The sequence below is a fragment of the Phyllobates terribilis genome, unplaced genomic scaffold (assembly GCF_046119375.1).
Source record: "Phyllobates terribilis strain yellow unplaced genomic scaffold, ASM4611937v1 Scaffold_12__6_contigs__length_324123572, whole genome shotgun sequence".
Classification (NCBI taxonomy): domain Eukaryota; kingdom Metazoa; phylum Chordata; class Amphibia; order Anura; family Dendrobatidae; genus Phyllobates; species Phyllobates terribilis.
The window spans coordinates 87,077,794-87,091,516 of NW_027362772.1; the positions used below are offsets into that span (position 1 = coordinate 87,077,794).

The 13,723-nt window shown below is 56.1% G+C and overlaps 1 protein-coding gene across 5 annotated transcripts in view; it reads left to right on the forward strand.

The window, feature by feature from the left end:
* The window catches only part of LOC141172154 (polyhomeotic-like protein 2), a 49,521-nt gene that overhangs the window by 12,615 nt on the left and 23,183 nt on the right, over window positions 1–13,723 (forward strand). For 3 of the 5 annotated variants that reach the window (XM_073656029.1, XM_073656031.1, XM_073656030.1), the window contains exons 5-7: window positions 9,816–9,962; window positions 10,576–10,644; window positions 10,725–10,878. In XM_073656029.1, coding sequence (XP_073512130.1) covers window positions 9,816–9,962; window positions 10,576–10,644; window positions 10,725–10,878 — 370 coding nt within the window. The remainder of the gene's footprint in view (window positions 1–9,815; window positions 9,963–10,575; window positions 10,645–10,724; window positions 10,879–13,723) is intronic. The other 2 variants (XM_073656032.1, XM_073656033.1) reach the window with 2 other exon arrangements.

Genomic DNA, 13,723 nt, shown 5'->3' on the forward strand with positions numbered 1-13,723 from the left:
TCACAGTCACATGTATGTATGAGATAGAGAAGAGGAAGGTCTATACAATGATGGGGGTCTCACAGTCACATGTATGTATGAGATAGAGAAGAGGAAGGTCTATACAATGATGGTCTCACAGTCACATGCATGTATGAAACAGAGAAAAGGAAGGTCTATACAATGATGGGGGTCTCACAGTCACATGCATGTATGAGATAGAGAAGAGGAAGGTCTATACAATGATGGGGGTCTCACATTGAAGCAGCAGTGGATGGTGGGATGTGGAGCCTGAAAGTCACAAAATCACAACACTGTTACCAATTTGCTCCTCAATGTAAATCGGGGCACTGCTGTCGGGACGCACACTGGTAGGGAGACCTATATCCGGGCACTGATGTCGGGGCGCACACTGGTAGGGCGACATATATCAAGGCGCTGATGTTGGGGCACATTCTGGGTAGGGGGGCCTATATCGGGCACTGATGTTTGGGGCGTACACTGGTAGGGAGACCTATATCGGGGAGCTGATGTCGGGGCACATTCTGGGTAGGGGGGGCATATATTGGGGGGGGAACACTGGGTAGGTGGACATATATCAGGGCGCTGAAGTCGGGGCACACACTGGTAGGGCGACCTATATCGGGGCGCTGATGTTGGGGCACACACTGGTAGGGCGACCTATATCGGGGCGCTGATGTTGGGGCACACACTGGTAGGGCGACCTATATCGGGGCGCTGATGTTGGGGCACACACTGGTAGGGCGACCTATATCGGGGCGCTGATGTTGGGGCACACACTGGTAGGGCGACCTATATTGGGGCGCACACTGGTAGGGAGACCTATATCGGGGCACTGATGTCGGGACGCACACTGGTAGGGCGACATATATCAAGGCGCTGATGTCGGGGCACATTCTGGGTAGGGGGGCCTATATCGGGCACTGATGTTGGGGCGTACACTGGTAGGGCGACCTATATCGGGGAGCTGATGTCGGGGCACATTCTGGGTAGGGGGGGCATATATTGGGGGGAAAACACTGGGTAGGTGGACATATATCAGGGCGCTGAAGTCGGGGCACACACTGGTAGGGCGATCTATATTGGGGCGCTGATGTCGGGGGAAACATTCTGGGTAGGAAGGCCTATATCGGGGCACTGATGTTGGGGCGCACACCAGTAGGGCGATCTATATCGGGGAGCTGATGTTGGGGCGCACACTGCTAGGGCGACCTATATCGGGGCGCTGATGTCGGGGCGCACACTGGTAGGGCGATCCATATTGGGGCGCTGATGTTGGGGGAAACATTCTGGGTAGGGGGGCCTATATCGGGGCACTGATGTTGGGGCGCACACCAGTAGGGCGATCTATATCGGGGAGCTGATGTTGGGGCGCACACTGGTAGGTCGACCTATATCAGGGCGCTGATGTCGGGGTGCACACTGGTAGGGAGAACTATATCGGGGCACTGATGTTGGGGCACACACTGGTAGGGCGACCTATATTGGGGCACTGATGTCGGGGCGCTCACTGGTAGGGAGACCTATATCGGGACACTCATGTCGGGGCACACACTGGTAGGGCGATCCATATTGGGGCGCTGATGTCGGGGGAAACATTCTGGGTAGGGGGGCCTATATCGGGGCACTGATGTTGGGGCGCACAACAGTAGGGTGATCTATATCGGGGAGCTGATATTGGGGCGCACACTGGTAGGTCGACCTATATCCGGGTGCTGATGTCGGGGTGCACACTGGTAGAGCGATCCATATTGGGGCGCTGATGTCGGGGGAAACATTCTGGGTAGGGGGGCCTATATCGGGGCACTGATGTTGGGGCACACACCAGTAGGGCGATCTATATCGGGGAGCTGATGTTGGGGTGAACACTGGTAGGGAGCACTATATCGGGGCACTGATGTCGGGGCGCACACTCGTAGGGCGACCTATATTGGGGCACTGATGTCGGGGCGCACACTGGTAGGGAGCACTATATCAGGGCACTGATGTTGGGGCACACACTGGTAGGGCGACCTATATTGGGGCACTGATGTCGGGGCACACACTGGTAGGGAGACCTATATCGGGGTGCTGATGTCGGGGCGCACACTGGTAGGGAGACCTATATCAGGGCACTAATGTCGGGGCACACACTGGTAGGGAGATCTATATTGGGGCGCTGATGTCAGGGCACACACTGGTAGGGAGACCTATATCGGGACGCTGATGTCGGGGCACACACTGGTAGGGAGACCTATATCGGGGCACTGATGTCGGGGCACACACTGGTAGGGAGACCTATATCGGGGCGCTGATGTCGGGGCACACACTGGTAGGGAGACCTATATCGGGGCACACACTAGTAGGGCGACCTATATCGGGGCACTGATGTCGAGGCGCACACTGGTAGGGCGACCTATATCGGGGAGCTGATGTCGAGGCACACACCAGTAGGGCGATCTATATCGGGGTGCTGATGTTGGGGCGCACACTGGTAGGGGCCTATATCGGGGCAATGATGTCGGGGCGCACACTGGTAGGGCGACCTATATCGGGGCGCTGATGTTGGGGCACACACTGGTAGGGCGACCTATATCGGGGCGCTGATGTTGGGGCACACACTGGTAGGGCGACCTATATTGGGGCGCACACTGGTAGGGAGACCTATATCGGGGCACTGATGTCGGGACGCACACTGGTAGGGCGACATATATCAAGGCGCTGATGTCGGGGCACATTCTGGGTAGGGGGGCCTATATCGGGCACTGATGTTGGGGCGTACACTGGTAGGGCGACCTATATCGGGGAGCTGATGTCGGGGCACATTCTGGGTAGGGGGGGCATATATTGGGGGGAAAACACTGGGTAGGTGGACGTATATCAGGGCGCTGAAGTCGGGGCACACACTGGTAGGGCGATCTATATTGGGGCGCTGATGTCGGGGGAAACATTCTGGGTAGGAAGGCCTATATCGGGGCACTGATGTTGGGGCGCACACCAGTAGGGCGATCTATATCGGGGAGCTGATGTTGGGGCGCACACTGCTAGGGCGACCTATATCGGGGCGCTGATGTCGGGGCGCACACTGGTAGGGCGATCCATATTGGGGCGCTGATGTTGGGGGAAACATTCTGGGTAGGGGGGCCTATATCGGGGCACTGATGTTGGGGCGCACACCAGTAGGGCGATCTATATCGGGGAGCTGATGTTGGGGCGCACACTGGTAGGTCGACCTATATCAGGGCGCTGATGTCGGGGTGCACACTGGTAGGGAGAACTATATCGGGGCACTGATGTTGGGGCACACACTGGTAGGGCGACCTATATTGGGGCACTGATGTCGGGGCGCTCACTGGTAGGGAGACCTATATCGGGACACTCATGTCGGGGCACACACTGGTAGGGCGATCCATATTGGGGCGCTGATGTTGGGGGAAACATTCTGGGTAGGGGGGCCTATATCGGGGCACTGATGTTGGGGCGCACACCAGTAGGGTGATCTATATCGGGGAGCTGATATTGGGGCGCACACTGGTAGGTCGACCTATATCCGGGTGCTGATGTCGGGGTGCACACTGGTAGAGCGATCCATATTGGGGCGCTGATGTCGGGGGAAACATTCTGGGTAGGGGGGCCTATATCGGGGCACTGATGTTGGGGCACACACCAGTAGGGCGATCTATATCGGGGAGCTGATGTTGTGGTGAACACTGGTAGGGAGCACTATATCGGGGCACTGATGTCGGGGCGCACACTCGTAGGGCGACCTATATTGGGGCACTGATGTCGGGGCGCACACTGGTAGGGAGCACTATATCAGGGCACTGATGTTGGGGCACACACTGGTAGGGCGACCTATATCGGGGCACTGATGTCGGGGCACACACTGGTAGGGAGACCTATATCGGGGTGCTGATGTCGGGGCGCACACTGGTAGGGAGACCTATATCAGGGCACTAATGTCGGGGCACACACTGGTAGGGAGATCTATATTGGGGCGCTGATGTCAGGGCACACACTGGTAGGGAGACCTATATCGGGACGCTGATGTCGGGGCACACACTGGTAGGGAGACCTATATCGGGGCACTGATGTCGGGGCACACACTGGTAGGGAGACCTATATCGGGGCGCTGATGTCGGGGCACACACTGGTAGGGAGACCTATATCAGGGCACACACTGGTAGGGCGACCTATATCGGGGCACTGATGTCGAGGCGCACACTGGTAGGGCGACCTATATCGGGGAGCTGATGTCGAGGCACACACCAGTAGGGCGATCTATATCGGGGTGCTGATGTTGGGGCGCACACTGGTAGGGGCCTATATCGGGGCAATGATGTCGGGGCGCACACTGGTAGGGTGACCTATATCGGGCACTGATGTCAGGGCGCACACTGGTAAGGCGATCTATATCGGGGAGCTGATGTTGGGGCACACACTGGTAGGGGGCCTATATCGGGGCAATGATGTCTTGGCACACACTGGTAGGGCGACCTATATCGGGCACTGATGTTGGGGCGCACAGCAGTAGGGCGATCTATATCGGGGAGCTGATGTCGGGGCGCACACTGGTAGGGCGATCCATATTGGGGCGCTGATGTCGGGGGAAACATTCTGGGTAGGGGGGCCTATATCGGGGCACTGATGTTGGGGCGCACGCCAGTAGGGCGATCTATATCGGGGAGCTGATGTCGGGGCACATTCTGGGTAGGGGGGGCATATATTGGGGGGAAAACACTGGGTAGGTGGACGTATATCAGGGCGCTGAAGTCGGGGCACACACTGGTAGGGCGATCTATATTGGGGCGCTGATGTCGGGGGAAACATTCTGGGTAGGAAGGCCTATATCGGGGCACTGATGTTGGGGCGCACACCAGTAGGGCGATCTATATCGGGGAGCTGATGTTGGGGCGCACACTGCTAGGGCGACCTATATCGGGGCGCTGATGTCGGGGCGCACACTGGTAGGGCGATCCATATTGGGGCGCTGATGTTGGGGGAAACATTCTGGGTAGGGGGGCCTATATCGGGGCACTGATGTTGGGGCGCACACCAGTAGGGCGATCTATATCGGGGAGCTGATGTTGGGGCGCACACTGGTAGGTCGACCTATATCAGGGCGCTGATGTCGGGGTGCACACTGGTAGGGAGAACTATATCGGGGCACTGATGTTGGGGCACACACTGGTAGGGCGACCTATATTGGGGCACTGATGTCGGGGCGCTCACTGGTAGGGAGACCTATATCGGGACACTCATGTCGGGGCACACACTGGTAGGGCGATCCATATTGGGGCGCTGATGTCGGGGGAAACATTCTGGGTAGGGGGGCCTATATCGGGGCACTGATGTTGGGGCGCACACCAGTAGGGTGATCTATATCGGGGAGCTGATATTGGGGCGCACACTGGTAGGTCGACCTATATCCGGGTGCTGATGTCGGGGTGCACACTGGTAGAGCGATCCATATTGGGGCGCTGATGTCGGGGGAAACATTCTGGGTAGGGGGGCCTATATCGGGGCACTGATGTTGGGGCACACACCAGTAGGGCGATCTATATCGGGGAGCTGATGTTGTGGTGAACACTGGTAGGGAGCACTATATCGGGGCACTGATGTCGGGGCGCACACTCGTAGGGCGACCTATATTGGGGCACTGATGTCGGGGCGCACACTGGTAGGGAGCACTATATCAGGGCACTGATGTTGGGGCACACACTGGTAGGGCGACCTATATCGGGGCACTGATGTCGGGGCACACACTGGTAGGGAGACCTATATCGGGGTGCTGATGTCGGGGCGCACATTGGTAGGGAGACCTATATCAGGGCACTAATGTCGGGGCACACACTGGTAGGGAGATCTATATTGGGGCGCTGATGTCAGGGCACACACTGGTAGGGAGACCTATATCGGGACGCTGATGTCGGGGCACACACTGGTAGGGAGACCTATATCGGGGCACTGATGTCGGGGCACACACTGGTAGGGAGACCTATATCGGGGCGCTGATGTCGGGGCACACACTGGTAGGGAGACCTATATCAGGGCACACACTGGTAGGGCGACCTATATCGGGGCACTGATGTCGAGGCGCACACTGGTAGGGCGACCTATATCGGGGAGCTGATGTCGAGGCACACACCAGTAGGGCGATCTATATCGGGGTGCTGATGTTGGGGCGCACACTGGTAGGGGCCTATATCGGGGCAATGATGTCGGGGCGCACACTGGTAGGGTGACCTATATCGGGCACTGATGTCAGGGCGCACACTGGTAAGGCGATCTATATCGGGGAGCTGATGTTGGGGCACACACTGGTAGGGGGCCTATATCGGGGCAATGATGTCTTGGCACACACTGGTAGGGCGACCTATATCGGGCACTGATGTTGGGGCGCACAGCAGTAGGGCGATCTATATCGGGGAGCTGATGTCGGGGCGCACACTGGTAGGGCGATCCATATTGGGGCGCTGATGTCGGGGGAAACATTCTGGGTAGGGGGGCCTATATCGGGGCACTGATGTTGGGGCGCACGCCAGTAGGGCGATCTATATCGGGGAGCTGATGTTGGGGCGCACAGCAGTAGGGCGATCTATATCGGGGCGCTGATGTCGGGGTGCACACTGGTAGGGCGATCCATATTTGGACGCTGATGTCGGGGGAAACATTCTGGGTAGGGGGGCCCATATCGGGGCACTGATGTTGGGGCGCACGCCAGTAGGGCGATCTATATCGGGGAGCTGATGTTGGGGCGCACACTGGTAGGTCGACCTATATCAGGGCGCTGATGTCGGGGTGCACACTGGTAGGGAGCACTATATCGGGGCGCTGATGTTGGGGCACACACTGGTAGGGCGACCTATATTGGGGCACTGATGGGGCGCACACTGGTAGGGAGACCTATATCGGGGCACTGATGTCAGGGCACACACTGGTAGGGCGATCCATATTGGGGCGCTGATGTCGGGGGAAACATTCTGGGTAGGGGGGGCCTATATCGGGGCACTGATGTTGGGGCGCACACCAGTAGGGTGATCCATATCGGGGAGCTGATGTTGGGGCGCACACTGGTAGGTCGACCTATATCCGGGCGCTGATGTCGGGGTGCACACTGGTAGGGCGATCCATATTGGGGCGCTTATGTCGGGGGAAACATTCTGGGTAGGTCGACCTATATCCGGGCACTGATGTCGGGGCACACACTGGTAGGGAGACCTATATCGGGCACTGATGTCAGGGCGCACACTGGTAGGGCGATCTATATCGGGAGCTGATGTTGGGGCGCACACTGGTAGGGGGCCTATATCGGGGCAATGATGTCGGGGCACACACTGGTAGGGCGACCTATATCGGGCGCTGATGTTGGGGTGCACAGCAGTAGGGCGATCTATATCGGGGAGCTGATGTCGGGGCGCACACTGGTAGGGGGCCTATATCGGGGCACTGATGTTGGCGCACACTGGTAGGGCGATCTATATTGAGCACTGATGTTGGGGCGCACTGGTAGGGCGATCTATGTCGAGCACTGATGTTGGGGCGCACAGCAGTAGGGCGATCTATATCGGGGCGCTGATGTCGGGGCGCACACTGGTAGGGCGATCCATATTGGGGCGCTGATGTCGGGGGAAACATTCTGGGTAGGGGGGCCTATATCGGGGCACTGATGTTGGGGCGCACACCAGTAGGGCGATCTATATCGGGGAGCTGATGTTGGGGCGCACACTGGTAGGTCGACCTATATCAGGGCGCTGATGTCGGGGTGCACACTGGTAGGGAGCACTATATCGGGGCACTGATGTTGGGGCACACACTGGTAGGGCGACCTATATTTTGGCACTGATGTCGGGGCGCACACTGGTAGGGAGACCTATATCGGGGCACTGATGTCGGGGCACACACTGATAGGGCGATCCATATTGGGGCGCTGATGTCGGGGGAAACATTCTGGGTAGGGAAGCCTATATCGGGGCACTGATGTTGGGGCGCACACCAGTAGGGTGATCTATATCGGGGAGCTGATGTTGGGGCGCACACTGGTAGGTCGACCTATATCCGGGCGCTGATGTTGGGGTGCACACTGTTAGGGCGATCCATATTGGGGCGCTGATGTCGGGGGAAACATTCTGGGTAGGGGGGCCTATATCGGGGCACTGATGTTGGGGCGCACACCAGTAGGGCAATCTATATCGGGGAGCTGAAGTCGGGGTGCACACTGGTAGGGAGCACTATATCGGGGCACTGATGTCGGGGCGCACACTCGTAGGGCGACCTATATTGGGGCACTGATGTCGGGGCGCACACTCGTAGGGAGTACTATATCGGGGCACTGATGTTGGGGCACACACTGGTAGGGCGACCTATATCGGGGCACTGATGTCGGGGCACACACTGGTAGGGAGACCTATATCGGGGTGCTGATGTCGGGGCGCACACTGGTAGGGAGACCTATATCAGGGCACTGATGTCGGGGCACACACTTGTAGGGAGACCTATATTGGGGCGCTGATGTCAGGGCACACACTGGTAGGGAGACCTATATCGGGGCGCTGATGTCGGGGCACACACTTATAGGGAGACCTATATTGGGGCGCTGATGTCAGGGCACACACTGGTAGGGAGACCTTTATCGGGGTGCTGATGTCAGGGCACACACTGGTAGGGAGACCTATATCGGGGCGCTGATGTCGGGGCACACACTGGTAGGGAGACCTATATCGGGGCGCTGATGTCGGGGCACACACTGGTAGGGAGACCTATATCGGGGCAATGATGTCGGGGCACACACTGGTAGGGAAACCTATATCGGGGCACTGATGTCGAGGCGCACACTGTGTAGGAAGACCTAAATCGGGGCGCTGATGTCGGGGCACACACTGGTAGGGAGACCTATATCGGGACACTGCTGTCGGGGCACACACTGGTAGGGCGACCTATATCGGGGCACTGATGTCGAGGCGCACACTGGTAGGGCGACCTATATCGGGGAGCTGATGTCGAGGCGCACACCAGTAGGGCGATCTATATCGGGGAGCTGATGTTGGGGCGCACACTGGTAGGGGGCCTATATCGGGGCAATGATGTCGGGGCACACACTGGTAGGGTGACCTATATCGGGCACTGATGTCAGGGCGCACACTGGTAGGGCGATCTATATCGGGGAGCTGATGTTGGGGCGCACACTGGTAGGGGGCCTAAATCGGGGCAATGATGTCGGGGCGCACACCAGTAGGGCGATCTATATCGGGGAGCTGATGTTGGGGCGCACACTGGTAGGGGGCCTATATCGGGGCAATGATGTCGGGGCGCACACTGGTAGGGCGACCTATATCGGGCACTGATGTTGGGGCGCACAGCAGTAGGTCGATCTATATCGGGGAGCTGATGTTGGGGCGCACACTGGTAGGGGGCCTATATCGGGGCACTGATGTTGGCGCACACTGGTAGGGCGATCTATGTTGGGGCACTGATGTCGAGGCGCACACCAGTAGAGCGATCTATATCGGGGAGCTGATGTTGGGGCGCACACTGGTAGGGAGACCTATATTGGGGCATTGATGTCGAGGCGCGCACCAGTAGGGCGATCTGTATCGGGGCACTGATTTCGGGGCGCACACTGGTAGGGAGACCTATATCAGGGCACTGATGTTGGTGCACACTGGTAGGGCGATCTATGTTGGGGCACTGATGTCGGGGCGCACACCAGTAGGGCGATCTATATTGGGGCACTGATGACGGGGCACATTCTGGGTAGGGGGGCGTATATTGGGGGAAACACTGGGTAGGTGGATGTATATCGGGGTGCTTATTCTTCTTTCATGTTCTCTGCACAGCAGATTCGCCTGAGCTGTTCACCTCAGGTTGTCCAGTGCCCGGTCACCGCCGTCGCTCCGCCATCCTCGGGGGTCGCTCCGCAGGCCATGCTCCTGGGAAGTGATGGTTCTCCCTCCCAGGCACAGATGTATCTGCGGGCACAGATGGTGGGTCGTCCTGGGGTCACAGGGGGTTTGTGTGTGGATAGAGGCCTGGGGGGAGTGAATTAATACATTGGTATCAGCGGCGCCCCCTATGTCACCTCTACAGCAGTAAATGCCCCTGTGGCCAGATGACGATGTCTGACGAGAGGCTATGGACTTGCCCTTCTGTGTCTGACACCCCGGGCGCCCGCCATGCTGTGAATGGCGCCTCCATGTAATCAGCTGATGGGTGCGGCCTCTCCAGCAGGAGCTCGGCAGGGGTGCTGCGTACCTGACCGCGGCTTCAGTCCTTACAGGGACTCTGAGCACTGGCATCACAGTCATCCTCCTGATTGGTTGCTGCTTCCTCCTCCCACTTCTTTAGCTCAAATTCCTCTGATTGGCTGATGAGTTCTGAGGGTGGGAGAAGGAGGAGGTGATAAAGACCAGATTACCACACCCTCTAGTAGGAGGAGCCTGGTCAGTAGGCAGGGCCTGCTGATGGTGCCAGGTGCTGGTGTGTTGTAGTCCAGTGATGGTGTCTCCTTCTTCCCATGGGGCCACATTCAGCCAGAGGTGTGGGACCTGCCGTGGCCACATGGACATCCCTGATCGTCCTCCATGTTGTGCCTTTCAGCTAATATTTACTCCGGTCACCCCTGTGAGCAGCGTCCCGGCCACAGTCAGTCCAGGGGCCACTTCTCAGGTGAGTGACTACAAATTAAACGGAGTTTGGGGGTCGCGGGGGGCCACAATGAGAAGAAGATGCTGACGACAAATCTGTAGGTGCAGAATCTCACATTGGGAGGAGGAAACATTGGCCAATCACAGCCTCCCGGCCCCCTGACCACGGGGAGCCCCCAGAGGATTACCAGCGGCGACCAAGAGACGGCAAGCAAGACCCTGGACACCCTGACTGCGCAACCCCCCAAAACTCCAGGTGAGACTGACCACGACTATACAATACACAATGTTGCCCCATTACTGACCCCGTACATAATACACGATGTCGCCCCATTACTGACCCTGTATATAATACACAATGTCGCCCCATTACTGACCCCGTACATAATACACGATGTCGCCCCATTATTGACCCTGTATATAATACACAATGTCCTCCCATTACTGACCCTGTACCCTGTACGTAATACACGATGTCGCCCCATTACTGACCCTGTACATAATACACGATGTCGCCCCATTACTGACCCTGTACGTAATACACGATGTCGCCCCATTACTGACCCTGTACGTAATACACGATGTCGCCCCATTACTGACCCTGTATATAATACACAATGTCCTCCCATTACTGACCCTGTACCCTGTACGTAATACACGATGTCGCCCCATTACTGACCCTGTACATAATACACGATGTCGCCCCATTACTGACCCTGTACGTAATACACGATGTCGCCCCATTACTGACCCTGTACGTAATACACGATGTCGCCCCATTACTGACCCTGTATATAATACACGATGTCGCCCCATTACTGACCCTGTATATAATACACGATGTCGCCCCATTACTGACCCTGTATATAATACACGATGTCGCCCCATTACTGACCCTGTGTATAATACACGATGTCGCCCCATTACTGACCCTGTATATAATACACAATGTCCTCCCATTACTGACCCTGTATATAATGCACACTGTCGCACCATTACTGACCCCGTACATAATACATGATGTCGCCCCATTACTGACCCTGTATATAATACACAATGTCGCCCCATTACTGACCCTGTACCCCGTACATAATACACGATGTCGCCCCATTACTGACCCCGTACATAATACACAATGTCGCCCCATTACTGACCCCGTACATAATACACGATGTCGCCCCATTACTGACCCCGTACATAATACACGATGTCGCCCCATTACTGACCCCGTACATAATACACGATGTCGCCCCATTACTGACCCCGTACATAATACACGATGTCGCCCCATTACTGACCCTGTACCCTGTATATAATACACGATGTCGCCCCATTACTGACCCTGTACCCTGTATATAATACACGATGTCGCCCCATTACTGACCCCGTACATAATACACGATGTCGCCCCATTACTGACCCTGTACCCAGTACATAATACACGATGTCGCCCCTTTACTGACCCCGTACATAATGCACGATGTCGCCCCATTACTGACCCCTTACATAATACACGATGTCGCCCCATTACTGACCCTGTACCCCGTAAAAAATAAACGATGTCGCCCCATTACTGACCCCGTACATAATAAACGATGTCGCCCCATTACTGACCCCGTACATAATACACGATGTCGCCCCATTACTGACCCCGTACATAATACACGATGTCGCCCCATTACTGACCCCGTACATAATACACGATGTCGCCCCATTACTGACCCTGTACATAATACACGATGTCGCCCCATTACTGACCCTGTACCCTGTACATAATACACGATGTCGCCCCATTACTGACCCTATACCCTGTATATAATACATGATGTTGCCCCATTACTGACCCTGTACCCTGTATATAATACACGGTCGCCCCATTACTGACCCCGTACATAATACACGATGTCGCCCCGTTACTGACCCTGTATATAATACATGATGTCGCCCCATTACAGACCCTGTACCCTGTATATAATACACGATGTCGCCCCATTACTGACCCTGTACCCTGTATATAATACACGATGTCGCCCCATTACTGACCCTGTACCCTGTATATAATACACGATGTCGCCCTATTACTGACCCTGTGCCCCGTTACTGACCCTGTATATAATACACGATGTCGCCCCATTACTGACCCTGTACCCTGTACATAATACACGATGTCGCCCTGTTACTGACCCTGTACCCCTTACATAATACACGATGTCGCCCCATTACTGACCCTGTACCCTGTACATAATACACGATGTCGCCCCGTTACTGACCCTGTACCCCGTACATAATACACGATGTCGCCCCGTTACTGACCCTGTATATAATACACGATGTCGCCCCATTACTGACCCTGTACCCTGTACATAATACACGATGTCGCCCTGTTACTGACTCTGGACCCTGTACATAATACACGATGTCGCCCCATTACTGACCCTGTACCCTGTACATAATACACGATGTCGCCCCATTACTGACCCTGTACCCCGTACATAATACACGATGTCGCCCCATTACTAACCCTGTACCCTGTACATAATACACGATGTCGCCCCGTTACTGATCCTGTACCCCGTACATAATACACGATGTCGCCCCGTTACTGATCCTGTACCCCGTACATAATACACGATGTCGCCCCGTTACTGACCCTGTACCCTGGCTATAATGCACAATGTCCCCCCGTTACTGACCCTGTACCCTGTATATAATGCACAATGTCCCCCCGTTACTGACCCTGTACCCTGTATATAATACACGATGTCACCCCATTACTGACCCTGTATATAATACACGATGTCACCCCATTACTGACCCTGTATATAATACACGATGTCGCCCCATTACTGATCCTGTATATAATACACGATGTCACCCCATTACTGACCCTGTATATAATACACGATGTCACCCCATTACTGACCCTGTATATAATACACAATGTCGCCCCATTACTGACCCTGTACCCCGTACATAATACACAATGTCGCCCCATTACTGACCCTGTACCCCGTACATAATACACGATGTCGCCCCGTTACTGATCCTGTACCCCGTACATAATACACGATGTCGCCCCGTTACTGACCCTGTACCCTGTT